General features: G+C 27.2%; 1 protein-coding gene across 6 annotated transcripts in view; it reads left to right on the forward strand.

Annotated features, from left to right (window-relative positions):
- The first annotated feature begins 1,420 nt into the window (after positions 1–1,420).
- The window catches only part of LOC107448889 (ras-specific guanine nucleotide-releasing factor 2-like), a 331,467-nt gene continuing 318,490 nt past the window's right edge, over positions 1,421–14,397 (forward strand). For all 6 annotated transcript variants that reach the window (XM_071184120.1, XM_043043791.2, XM_071184123.1 and 3 more), the window contains exon 1: positions 1,421–2,318. In XM_071184120.1, coding sequence (XP_071040221.1) covers positions 2,064–2,318 — 255 coding nt within the window. In that variant the 5' untranslated portion in view covers positions 1,421–2,063. The remainder of the gene's footprint in view (positions 2,319–14,397) is intronic.

Below are 14,397 nucleotides of genomic sequence, written 5' to 3' on the forward strand. Positions count from 1 at the left end.
ATAATGAAAATAAGAAAATATATGTATAAATATAAAAATTTATAAATTTAAATATAAAATTTTTAGTGTTCTAAGTGGTTTAATATTTTTTAAAAATAAAATTGAAGGAATGAATCAGGAAAATGGCCATTAACTAAATCTGATTTAAATTTATTAGTTGCTTTTAAAAACTCTTTATAGTTTGAATTATTATTGTAAGACTTAAGAATTTGATTGGTAATAACATTGGAAAAAACCCTATTGACAAAGTTGGAATTAAAATCAATGCTCTTTTTTTAATTGGAAAATTAAAATCATTTCTTACGTCAAAAAGTTTAAATATAATTTTCCTATCTTCATTGATAATAAGAGTTAAATATAGAAAATTTGCTGAAGAATTTCAAATATTAGTTTTGTTAAGAATTAATTCATTTGGATAAATTTGTTTAGCTTAAATATTAAAATCGTCCAAATTAATAACCAAAAGGTTATTAATAAATCTGAGGAGGAAGGAATTTGTAGGAAGATTATCATATGATTTGACGTATATTCTTGTAGAAAAAGAAAAATATTGCCAACAGAAGTACTAAAATTATTTCCCATGGGGATACAATTAATTTGTTGAGAGAAACAGTCAGTAAAAGAAATATAATTGTTGCCTAGTCTAATACGAACTTGACAGCTTTCCAGTTCTCATAATCAATAATATCATTAAGATTAAACAAGCTATGAATTTGAAGAAGGCCATCAAGAATTTTATTAGGTTGAAGGGAGGTATTTAAGTTTTTGAAATCAAAACAGTACAGAGAATCAACATTATTCAAAGTTTTTAGTGTATTTCAAATCATTATACAATTTTTGATATTCTAAATTAGGTGATTATTATGCTTAGCATGCTTACTGATTTTATTGTATACTTTTTTTAAGAATATTTTCAAAGTAAATACTGAGTTTTTTCATGTTACTATTAACGCCACTAGCAATAAACCAGAATTTGTTGGTTTTTTTTAATGAAATATTGGAAAAGCAAAAAGAAAGAGATAATTGTTAATATGTTCTAATGAAATTTTTTAAATTAAGTACACACTGTTCTTAAAAAATTAAACATTCAGAGTAGATTATATTTAAAGCCTTGATATAATGCTTAATGTTTTTTAAATAACTCAAAAATTAAAGCTAATACTTTGAATAATTAATACTTTTATATTAAATAAAATATTTCCACTTACTTGAGAAGAGTTATTCCATAATTCACATTTAATATTTGATATTTTGTTTTTATATTTTGAGTATCCCGTATTTATTCGTGAAATTCACTAGGCTCGTTTTCAATTACCATTCTCTGGTTTTCTAATTTTTTCCCCGCTGGAACTACCTACATTTAAACTGCAGCCAAAATATCGATAATTTCGCCAAGCGTAAACCTCCCCCCGAGTGAAGTGCACATTCCGGGATTTTAGAACCAGGAGCAGTGTCGCAGATTCCCTCAGCTAGGGTAGTAGTTAAAGTTTAGGCTCCACAGGTATTAAAATTCATAAAAACAAAAGTTTTATCCCCGTTTATCTAGAAATAATCCCCGGATAATTTTGTTAAAAATATTTAATAATCCATAAAAAATTTCCTTCATCCTATTTCGGTCGTGATTACTTTGACTAGTGATCCCACAGCTTTTGGTAGAACCTGTGGAATGGTTTAAAGTTTCCGGTTTTCTGGAGTCGGAGTTTTCCCAGAAAGCGCGCTCTCCCGAAATATTTCCCTCTCCCCCCCCTTTTTATCCCTACATTCGTGTTTGAGGCAATTTGCAGGTGGTGGCGTTAGTGAGGCAGTTAGTTTTGCCCAGGGTTTTGTGGAATCTGGCAAAATGATAAGACTTGCTGCAAGTCCTCAGCGCGCGCTTCTCGACTTATTGCAAAGTTATTTATCCAGAGGAATTTATTGATGGGGAAAAAAATCCTCGACCATGACTTAATGTGAGGGAAAAAACATCTTAGTTTCTGTTTTATAGAGTTTTTATTTTCACTTCCAAAGAGAGTGAGGTAGAAACCTTATCTTTTATTTGTAAAAGGCTAAAACTAGAACTCGACATGCGGTTTAACGAGATTCAACTGTTGCATCTTGCCGAAAAGGCTATGCATGATAATTGTAAGAAAGGCTACCTGTTTAAGCGCACGTCGGAGAATGCTAAGTGGCAACTTAGATGGTTTGTCTTGTATCAGAACCTGCTGTTCTATTATGAAAACGAAACATCTACGAGGCCTTCTGGGGCGATTTTCTTAGAAGGTTGTTATTGTGAGAGACTTATTCAAGCAAGTTCTGGAAAAATCTCTGGTTCCGGACAAGTAAGATATTTATTTGCTTTCTGTCTATAATTCAGTGTATCGCACGTTGTTTTGTTTGCATTTTTATGAGTGTTTTTATGTGTTAATAATTTAAACTTGTATTTTTTGAATATTTAATTGAATTAGATACTATATTTTTTTAAATTAAAAATGACATTGAAAAATTTGTGTAATAAAAAAAGAAAAAAAAATGCTTTGAGTATAAATGTAGAGGCTTTATTTAAGGCTTAAATAGATTAACTTAAAAGGAAGGAAACTTATTTTAATGTCCAAAAATCTCAGGAAAAACGATACGAAAAAAAAACTTATGAAACTAACTAATGAAATATAAAACTTTTTTTCCTTAAATTATTAATCCTTCATTGTTGATTATTTAATTGAGTTAAATGATAAATGTAATTTTTAAAAGTAATAGAATATTTTGCAAAATTGGCAAAATAAGTCAATATTTTTCTACAAATAATTAAAAAAAACACATATCGAAATATTATAAAAATCTAAGTGTTTTTAAACATAATTTCAAGGTTGAATTATGATGATTATGACAAGGAATGGCTGCAAGTATCACTTTAAAAATATAAAGAGGAACGTAATCAATATATTAATGATTAGATCTTAATATGAACTAATGAATTTAAAACAGGGTGAAAATTCTTTTATTTGTAAAAAAATCTCTCTTCAAAATTAGATGGAGTGATCTCAAGAAATATAATTCAATTATCGAATTAAAAGAAAGTTTTACGTGTACAAGGAAGTTCTTAACACATTTAATCTGAAATTTTCTAATACAATTTCGGATATAGAATGCAGTTCTTTTTTTAATGCATAAATTAATTTGCGATGTTAAATGTAAATTAAAAAAAAGTTATTATATTTGAATATTAAGTTATATACAGAAATTAAATGCTTTATTATTAAATACAGAAATTAAAAGTCCTATGAAAATGGCATTTCTGTAAATAAAAATGTAAGTGTTAAACAAAAGTAACTATGTAAAATAATTACTTTTAAATAATGTTAAAATTTAAAAAAAATTAAATACTTATAAATAAAATGAACAATTAAAAATTTAAAATTATATTTAATTAATAAAAATGAATAATTAAAAATTTAAAATTATATTTAATTAATAAAAATAAATAATTAAGAATTTAAAATTATATTTAATTAATGAAAATTCATAATTATTTTCCTATTTCATTAATTCAAGAAAAACCTTAAATTATTCAATAATTGGGATTAATAAAAATAGCTTTTCGTAACGTAAATTTCAATCATAAACATTAAATAGAGAAAAACGGACTTTTTCTACTTAAAAATTAGATTCTGAGTAATTTAAATACAGTCAAACCCCGCTATAGTGAACCGAAATGGACCGAAATTTCGGTTTACTGTAACCGGGTGTTCACTATATCCGTTACGTAGGTAATTTAGCTAATGATTCCCAAACTCCTCCCTTTTATTACACATTATTCAAATAAATGACTAAAAAATATTATGTAGTAGCAAAAAATTTGTTATTTTTTATTATTCTTCGTCTTGCGTACAAAAAAATTTGTAATCTTTAGCCGATGAGCAATCCTCAACATCAGTTATGGAAACACTTCCCGACTCTCAGATAATTTTTCCTGAATTTCTGTTATTCCATTTTTTAAACCTGTCTAAACCAGCCATTCAAGCATATGAAAGTAGTCCCATAAAATCACTTAGCAAATTCATCCACATTTGTCCAGATACTGGAAAATTGTGACTTCTTCGAATGGTGAACCACTTCAGTAATGCTTCTTTAACATCCTTGTGATCAGCTTTTCTCAACTTTTTCTGCCATCTAAATTTTTTTCGCGAGAAGAAATTATTAATTGCCTATTTTTCCATATGTTACAAGCTTCAGGTTTGGATAGTTTATATTTCCTTAAAATATCGAAAGAAATTAAGAAAAAAAATCAGTCGAAGACAGAAAAAAGTTCATTATATCCAACTTCCTCACTTTTTTGGTTCACTATATCCACCATAAATAACATTATGCTTGTAAAGTAAGGCACGGGACCGAACATTTGGTTCACTATATCCGGGAGTTCACTATAGCGGGGTTTGACTGTAATAGAACTATATAGAAACCCCTAATTAAATAACAATTGTATAAAACAAATTAAAGATTGAAATATTCTTCTTTGAAAACAATCACTTCTAAAAATATACTAACAAGAATTGAAGCAGATTTAAACTCCTGTAACTTAATGGTTAAATTACATTTCACAAAACTAGTTTCTTTATGTATCTTAATGCCTTCATTATGAAATGAAATTAAGTACTTAAGAAATCCCTGTTTAAATTTTATATATTAAAAGTAAATTGAGTTTATAATCATGAAACAGAATATATAGAGACATGCAATAAATTTTTTAAATTATTCTTAAGAAAACTATTAAACATTTTCTATCTGAAAATAATAAGAAATACATTTAAAGATATTCTTTAAAATATACTTAAAACACTATTAAAAATATTCCTTATTCCTTTATATTAAAAACAATTCGTAAAAATATTAGCTTGTACTTCCAAAATAATTAAAGGATATTAAAAATGCTTTCAAAAACACAAAATGAAATAGTTTTCAAAATATTAAAAATATTCTTACAGTCATTGCAGAAAACATCTTTAATACAATTTTTCCCCTTTTTCTTCATATTTCACTTAAAACTTCCTTAATATTTTTTTTGTAATTTTAAATAATATTCCTTAATATCTGTAAAAATTCTTTTAATACGTACAAAAACACTTTTAAATATTAAAAAAAATTATAAACTAGTTTTTGTAACTCACCAAAGACTGATCTACGAAATAATACATTTAAAAAACCATTTTAATTCTCAAATGTAAAAATGTATTCCCAAAAAATTCATTCTAACCTATAAAAAGAAAAATAGAAGGAATGAGTAACAATTTGCGATAAACTTGCCGTAAATTACATTCATCTCAAGAAGAATGAAGAAAAAATGCAATGATAAGAGAAAAAGAAGACGGTTTTTAGTAAAGGTAAGTGATATGAAAATTGTAGTACTTCATATTTTGCAAATCTACTTTTGTAATTTAAAAATGTTCTGTGAAAAGAGGTGATTGATGAGCGAATATATTTTGAATAAAATGTATCTTCTTGGTTTTAAAAATGAATTTTTTGTATACCAGTTTATAGTTTTCCTTGTATCTCATTTCTTTTATATATTTCTGTTTTATTTACGATGAATGAAAATTTGTGAAAAGTTATTATTATAAAGAGGATTTGAGAACATTAGATTCTATTTGGTTTCTGCACTTATGAAGTCAGTGTTTGAAAATATTTATATTTACTTCTTTTTTATCAATTAGTTAATAGATGGAATGAATTAAAGAAAAGCGATTAAAAAGTATCGTTTATTTTATCGATATAAGAAAGAGTAATTGAGGATAAATTAAATTATAAACAGAGATAAACAAATGAATTATAATAAGTAAATTCAAGGCACAATCTACATACACCGAGATAATTAGTTTAATTAATAGAAAAGTTTTTAGCCAGCGATAAAAGGGAAATATTTTAAAAAGCAATCAAATGATCAGTATAAAAATAATAACAAATGATTAATACACGAAAAACTATAAAACGATAGTTTGAACACTAGAAATATTAAAAGAAAGAAGCGAGTTAGAGTAGTCGAAAGTGTGAAAATAGGTACAAAAAGTTTTTCTAAATTTTTTTTCTTCCTATTGTTGCTTAAAGTTTTGTGTTCCTAATTTTTCCTATTTAATTTAATTTCCTTTATAATAAATGAATAATCATGAAATTAGAGAACTATGAAGAATTTCGAAGTAAGATTTTTGCTTTATGATTTTGAAATAATTTCATTTCCTGTTTTTTTAGGATTTAATTCTTAAAGGCAAATAAATACCTACAATTAGTTAACTATCCATCCATTTGTATGGAAATGGATGAAATACTGTTAAACAATTAACGTGGAATATGCTTGAAAAATTTTCTAATAAGTACTAAGCACATAAATAACTAATGATAAAAAATATAAATGGTGATATTAAGTGTGCTAAAAATCCCAGATAAAATTGGTGGAATAAAATAAATTTTATATTAATATAGAATGCTTATAGCAATAAAACAAAGTTATATATTTTCGTCCGCAAAAAACTTTCAACCACAAATATTCTCAGAGATTTTTAAACAGTTTAATTATTGCTTTACTATTTTTTATTAAAAGTAAATTCTTTTTTATATTTAACTTGCAGTGATAGTTTTAAAATTGGATCATTCGCAATTTAGTATTAATACAATACCCATGTTTAGCATTAATACAATATTAACAAATTTGCAAATTTAATTTTTTGGAATGCATGCACTTTAATCACACATTTCAATAAATTTTTTTAATATTCAAAATTTAAAATGTACATAATAATAATATATTTAATAATATGTACTTATTTTCAGAATGGATGCTATAAGTATCATCATATTAATAATTCACATTTTCAATGTTTTCTTTAGTTTTAAATCTTCGAATAAAAACATTCATACAAGATTTTTATGCAATTTGCAATGTATCATACAGTAAAAAGGCATTCTTTGAAAGATAGGGTACGGTATTAATTCTTTCATTCTTTTTTGATAAAAATTACTTAACTGGGTTAAAGAGAATTCTTGATGGTTTTGGATGTCTGAACATACGACTTAAAAACACACTAAGTTCTCGGATTAAAGTCAAAACATAACCCTATAACATGTCCCTTATAACAAGAATACCTCATAAATGCTGTTATTTAATAGAAGAATCAATAAGAGAATCTTACTCATTAATTGAGGCCAATTATCTGGAAAGAGAACTGCTGTTCCAAGGATTTAATGTCCTGAGTTTAAATTGAGGATAATTTGGATTTTCGCATTACAGGAGATTCAGTAAATTCACTAATACTCTTAAAGAGCTTGAATGGAGTATTCTACATTTTCGGAAACGCTTACGCCATTAAGATTACATTAATGTAGTAGTGTTAGTGTTTAATGCCCTCATGTACCCAAAATGGAGTAAAAGTTTATCTTTATAGTTAGGCAAAAAAATTAAACTATCTCGTGTTTTAATATAATATTTTAATATAAACAATAAGAGCTCTTTTGTGACTAAAATTACATTGCTAGTTCAAAATTTTACCGATTACGTACTAGTTAAAATATTGGGTTCATAACAGTGCATTTTTTAAACTTTCCATGATTACTAAACACTGTTAAAAAATTTTCCGTTAAAAAACGGCTAGATAACATTTTTTTAATTGTGTTTTTACCATATTTAAATAAAATAGTCAAATAACCATAAATAAGATGGTATTCAAATTCTTAACTGTTAGAAAAACCGTTTATTAACTACTTTCACTTAATACGGTTAAATAACCAGAATTTTATCGCACCAACGAGAACGAGGCCCATCTAATAAAGCTACTTAGTTCCTCGCAACTAGATACATATTATAGACTGGCTAATCTATCAATCTCATGACGGGCAGAACAGGGATTCGAGTCCCAGTGGTGACACCGCAATATTTCCTCCATTCCCTTTAACGCATGGAGAGTTTCCAGTACTCCCCAATTTGGGACCTTGGCTTATTTGAATAAGGTACTCCCATTCATGCAAAGAGGGTAGCATAAGAATACTTCTTAACACAAAAAAGTCTAGTAATTCTTATCTTTTACGATACATGAAACAACTAGATAAACTTATTAAGCCACATTCCATGTTTCGTTTGATTAAACACAAATCAACTACAAACTAACTCCACTCCCCCTTACCTAATAAAAAGCCCAGATCTAATGCCCAGTTAAATTTCTTTTATATGGTTTTGAAGCCATGTTAGTTGTAAATTTTTTAATAACCGTTTAGTTTTGATTTTATGGGCTTATAATTATATTAGTCGTAAACGGTTTCAGAACCACAAGGGTAAGAAACGTTCTATACTGTAAACTTTACGTTAAATTGAAAGGACAGACTGCTGCCAGCTATTTTATAGTAATTTTAGAATGAAAATTCTAACAATGTATCCTTTTATTCTATTCAAAAACTTCTATGAAGTTTTGGTGACTTACATAACTTAATTAGATAAACATTCTTCTCAGACAATATATTTTTATGGCTATAAATTTTGGAATTATGAGAAACTGTAATCTTTCAATTGATTCCTTACTTACTGCAGTATTTTGTTTCCCATTTTTAAAATCTTTTACATTAAGTACACATTTCAACTTTATTCCACCAAATTTAATCACTTAAAGCAAACAACTTGTTGCCATATTCATTTACTTTATATTAAGAGCTTATTGGAGATTTTACGAACGACTGAAAATTTAAAAGCTGTCTAATATCACTTGATGATGTCAATGTTTATACAGTGAAGCTTTAAAATGACAAAGCAGAAACCTGATAAACTAGGACAGGCTTGTGTGGAAAAATCAATTTAAGGATACTGCTTTGCTTGTATTTTCCGAAATCTTTAAAGAAAATCTTTAGTGAAATGTTTAACTAGATCCAAGCAGATATTTAATTACGTACGTGATTTGAAAGAGAGAATGAAGTATATCACTTGAGTATTTAGGGGAAATTTTATTGTTTCATTTTAGTTGAAGAATAGTTTTTTTTAAAGGAAATGAAGATGTTCTAAATGGGTTTTCATTAGAATATTGATAATGCTTATGGGTTATGGTAATTAATTATATTTGCTTATTATATTGGTAATTATTATCAATCAATGACTTAAATAAAAAGCATTTGGTTCTATTAAATTTTTTCTCTGTTATTTCAAGTACAGTAAGCAAAGAAAATACTGACTACCCTGAATAACTTTTGGTCTAATTATCAGATCTTCACGTTCTAGGAATCTTAGTGGCTCGAGAGGATGACTTCAAATATGCCAATTAATAAGTGTTGACGATACTTTAAGTTACAAAATCAGACACAAATTCTTACTAAATACTTTCTCTGAATAAATATACCTTTTTTTTGACGGATTCGGATTTCTGTCCCGCGAAATATGGCTGGCAGCTGCAATCTGGGAAATACCATCTCAATAGTTTGGTCAAGAGAGCACTGCAAAGTTTGGACCCCTTAATGGTAATTATAATTTTTGAATAAATCTCGAGAAATTTTTAAGCGAATTAAAAAATTTTTACATACAATTATAAAATTTATTTTTCCAAAGATAATTTAATACGAAAAATAACTTTTAGTAAATATTTATTAGTTTTTATTATTTATTTAATAATGGCCGAAAAAATGTTGAATTGTAAGGTATAAAAACTTTTGTATCATTTGAAAGAAAATAATTTTTCAAGGCAAAATACAAAATTTGAGCAAAGTATAACAGTTCCAAGCCGAATAGTTCCCAAGAAATGGAATTTTAAATTTCTGACTCTCTTGAGATTCAATTTCTCAGAAACTATTCCACATATTTTGCTTAAATTTTGTATTTTTAAGTTTTGCATTAATTAAAAAAATAAAAGATAATAAATATTTAATAAAAGTACTTTTTATATGGAATTACTTTCGGACAACCGAATTTTATAATAGTGTACATAAATTTTTCAATTCTATCAAAAAATTCTCGAGATGCAACGAAATACACAAAAACTAAAATTAACATTAAGGGGTCAAAACTTTGGAGTGCTCTCTTGACCAAACTATTGGGGCCATATTTTTCAGATTGCGGTTACCGCCTATATTTTGGGGGTCAGAAATCCAAATCTGTCAAAGTAATGGTATGTTTATTCAGATAAAGTAAGTTTTTGTCTATGATTTCGTAATTTAAAATATCGTCTGCACTTATTAACTAGCATATTTGAAGTCACACTTTCATAAACCACTAAGATAGAGTCTCAGAACGTGAAGATCCGATCATTAGACCAAAAGTTATATAGAGTGCTCCGTTTTTTTTTAAATTTTGCGCACTGTACATATTAAAATTAATGTATATAAAACAAATCAAATTCAAAACACATTATATGTTTAGAGTAAGAAAAGGAGCATTTTACGATGAACTAATGTAATTATTTGCCCTATCTAAAGTCGGAATATATCACACATAAAAAAAAAAAAAACTACTTGAAAAACTTAAAATAAAATTAGAAAATCGGGATATAATTTTCTTTTTTTTCTTCTTTTTTTTTTGTTTAGGCAGTGGGGGGTACGATTGTTCAAGTTTTTCAGTGACTCCATCTATGGCCAGGAATTCGACTTCTACGACGCCATTCACACAACCACAACCCGTTTATAGGGCGGGTCGCATTCGCACACAAAGGACATAGAACACAGAGAGAGACAAAGAAGCATCCATGCCTTGCCCGGGATTCGAACCCAGTACCTTTCTGATGCAAGGACAGTTCCCTGCCCCCTACACAGGCTGGTCGGCTCGGGATAATAATAAGTAGATTAGTTTAGTTTCATGGTAGTTTTCATCTCATGCAATAATTAGTTTAAGATATTAGCTTGTTTGCTTGAGAATTAGAATTTTAGAAATCATTTAATGTTTTCCCTTTTCACGTCTGAATGAAAACAATATTTTTAATATTTTGTTACCGTGTAAAAAAAAAAAGAAAAATTTCTCAGGAAAATTACGACGTTCCATAAATTTTCAAATAGGTCCTTATACACAGGGCTATAAACTCCAGGTGTAGGCACCGTTTCAGAAGCATTTTTCATGTTAATATATAAATTTTATTTCTAGTAAATAAGTGCGCAACGTTTTATGATAATGAGGAAAAAATAAAGATCTTCATGTCTACAAATTCTCTGAAACACTACAAAAATTCCGGATCAAATTCCGGTATAAAGTACTGGCATTTTGGGTGCATTATCTTTAAAATTCATTTACAGTTATAGTTATTAAATTAGAGTGATTCAGAGATTTTATGGTAATTATGACTGTAAAAATTACGTTATAGCAGATTTTTTCCATAACATGCTCGAGTAAAAATTGATTTTACTGTAAAATGTAACGGCACCGTGAGTGCTGGTACTTTTTACTGTTATTTCATCCGAAATTTTTAACAGTGTATAAAAAGCCTTAGAAATTTTGTTACGTTGTTTCTTTACATATTATAGAAAAATTATGTGGTTCAGTTATCGTTCATATTTGCTACAAAATCAATTAAGTGTCAAATTTAATAAAACTTTTTTTCAAGTTGAGCCACGCACGATACATGTAGTTAAAGTTTAAAAGGATTTATTTGTGCGATATGGTTCAACTTACACTATATACTTACTATATACAATATACTTACATACTATATGATTCATATTAATGTTGCAGAATATTTGAATGATGCTACTATGGTACAACGCACTCCAAATGTTTTGAAACATATCAGCAAATAATTGATAGAAGATACTTCTTTTCTTGGTTTCCTAGCTGATAATTTCCTTTTATTTCGAGTAATAATTGTGAAACTGCATAAATTATGAGTGTAGAAGTAATAAAAAATATATCTAACTGCTAATTTTTTGTAAAGGATTTTATTTCTGATTGTTTTCGAAAAACAATTATAGCTTATAAAGAAGAAATAATCTTTTCAGAAACCTAGTAATAGAAATATTCATGAATGTCATTATGAGGAAAATTCAACCAATCGTGTATAATTAAAATACTGGAAATAATTAAAAAAGTATGAAATCTCTCTGAAAAAACCTTGAGACGTGAAATTCGTATGTTATAGCTTAGTTTATTTCAATAATATAATTTTATATTTGAAATTAACTTGTTTTGAAAATATTTTATTCATGAGTAATTTTTTTTGATATTCTGATTAAGCAAATTTTAAGGATAATTTTAATTTATTTATTCGACATTTTGATAGCAAGTAAAATAGGTGACGAGTACTTTTGGATATTAATTAGAATCATTATTAAAGTAATGATTTATTTGTTTTTTTATTTCTGCAATTTTAAAGTTTCATAATTCTGTTATTTAAGAATGATTGTGTAAACATATCAAACGTAGGAATAATTAATCAATTATGTTAAATAAAAGAAAATACGTTAAATAAAATATGCTAATTTAAAAGAATAATTATAAAATGTTTCGAATTACTTAATTAATTAATTTAGGTAATGAATATTTTGTGGCTTTCAAACTTAAGAGGTTAAGCAATGTGAAATACATAATTTTATGGTACACTGGGAAAAAGAAAGATTAACAAAACTACCAGAGTATAGAGAAATTATCGCGCTTCTGGTTGAGTTGGAACACCAAAAAGCTCCGTTATTTTTAGCGAAGCACTTTGGTAATGATTTTGGTAAAATGAACAATAAAATAAGGTTTTGTAATTGCGTGATAAAACTTGCTAAATGTTTTAAAATTTGGTAATTTTGACACGTACCTTAGAGCAATAGCAATGTACTCTTCAATGTACTTTTCTACTAAATGTGTATTAATAAGAACCATAACTTTCAAAACCAGAATTTCCGGGAAACCGTTACCATATGAAGGAAAAAGTACCAAATGAAGGTTTAAATACCGTATATTTAGGTTTTAAAAACCAAAATGTCATTTTTTTTTATATCAAAAATGTCATTACTATACATTTCCGCAATTTTATCAAGATAACTTAGAGCAGTGGTTCTTAACCTTTTTAAGCCGCGACCCAAATTTGAGATATATGTTCATGTCGCGACCCAAAAAAAAGTCACAATTAGGCTGAGTAAGCCACAATGACTTCTTTTAGGAAGTGTTGTTGGTATTACTTATTATTTGGTGTATTACTAACTTTTTTGGTTCCACTCAGCGACACCCAAGAAATATGCTTCGCGACCCAATTTTGGGTCGCGACCCATAGGTTAAGAACAGCTGCCTTAGAGCATGGGACAAAAAGTCAGTTATTCGGTTAAGTTTATTTTTCAATTTCGTATTTTTTACTAAATGTGTGATAATAAGAACCATAATTTTGGAAACCATAATTTCCGGGAAACCGTTACTAGAAAAAGTACCAAATGCATGGTTTAAATACCGTATATTTTGGTTTTAAAAATGAAAATGCCATTTTTTTTTATCAGAAATGTCATGACCATGCAGTCCAGTAATTGTATCAAAATTTTTTTCTCCTTGCATATATAAGTGAGAATAGTTTTGTAAAAGTACAAGTTGATATTCATGGAAATTAAAGAGATGTCCCAGATTTCGCATTACCGACATTATCTTTTAGTATTTTTAGGCACATTACTTTGCCAAATTTATATTGATTTGATAAAAAATGGTAAATGAAGAAATTAAGTAATGCAGTTTCAGTTGCAATCCAATCCATATTTTAATTAATTTTCTAGCTTATGATTCCTCAAAATAATCATAAGCTTGATAAATTTATGGGTACCTTTTCCGTAAACTGCATTTCCTAAAACTATCAGTCTAATAGTTTCTTAACTTTTCCGACGATTTAAAAAATTGTAACAACGGGTACAACGAAAATATAGTTTCTGTTGCATGTAAAAAATTTGTTGCTTTTACAATTTTTCATAAATAAAATGTTAAACATTTGAAAAAGTTTCGGTTTTAGAAAAATCTGAGGGAAATCTGAAAACTTTTGCATACAAAAATACGATACATTTTAATATGCATGTTGCCTAATTTCACTTGCAGTTTAAATCTGCATTTTGTAAAGTTAGAAAAAAAATGTCATTTAAAATTTTCGAAAGTTCATTTTAGTCCAAAACTCGAGTATACAAAAATCACTTGTTTTTACTTCCTTTTTTTTATCATTATTGGCTGAAAACTGTAGGGAACAAATTTAAAATGAGTTTGTTAAGTTAATTTATTTTTCGGGTGAAAAAAAAACAATGAAATATTTTTGTTCTTTTAAAGTACTTTAAATTGACGATTTGACAACTTTTTACAATTTTTTTTTCTATTTTCCTTCAAAAAATTCCAAAATGGAATGCAATTGCTTAAAAAATTTAAAAGTATCATCAAAAAGATAAAAATGATTTATAATTTTTAAGTTGAAATTTTCTTTCTTGTTAAAGATTTTCTTCGTTAAGATCTGCCCCACCCCCAAAATGAATTTTTTA

This window comes from Parasteatoda tepidariorum, chromosome 8, assembly GCF_043381705.1.
Source record: "Parasteatoda tepidariorum isolate YZ-2023 chromosome 8, CAS_Ptep_4.0, whole genome shotgun sequence".
Classification (NCBI taxonomy): Eukaryota; Metazoa; Arthropoda; class Arachnida; order Araneae; family Theridiidae; genus Parasteatoda; species Parasteatoda tepidariorum.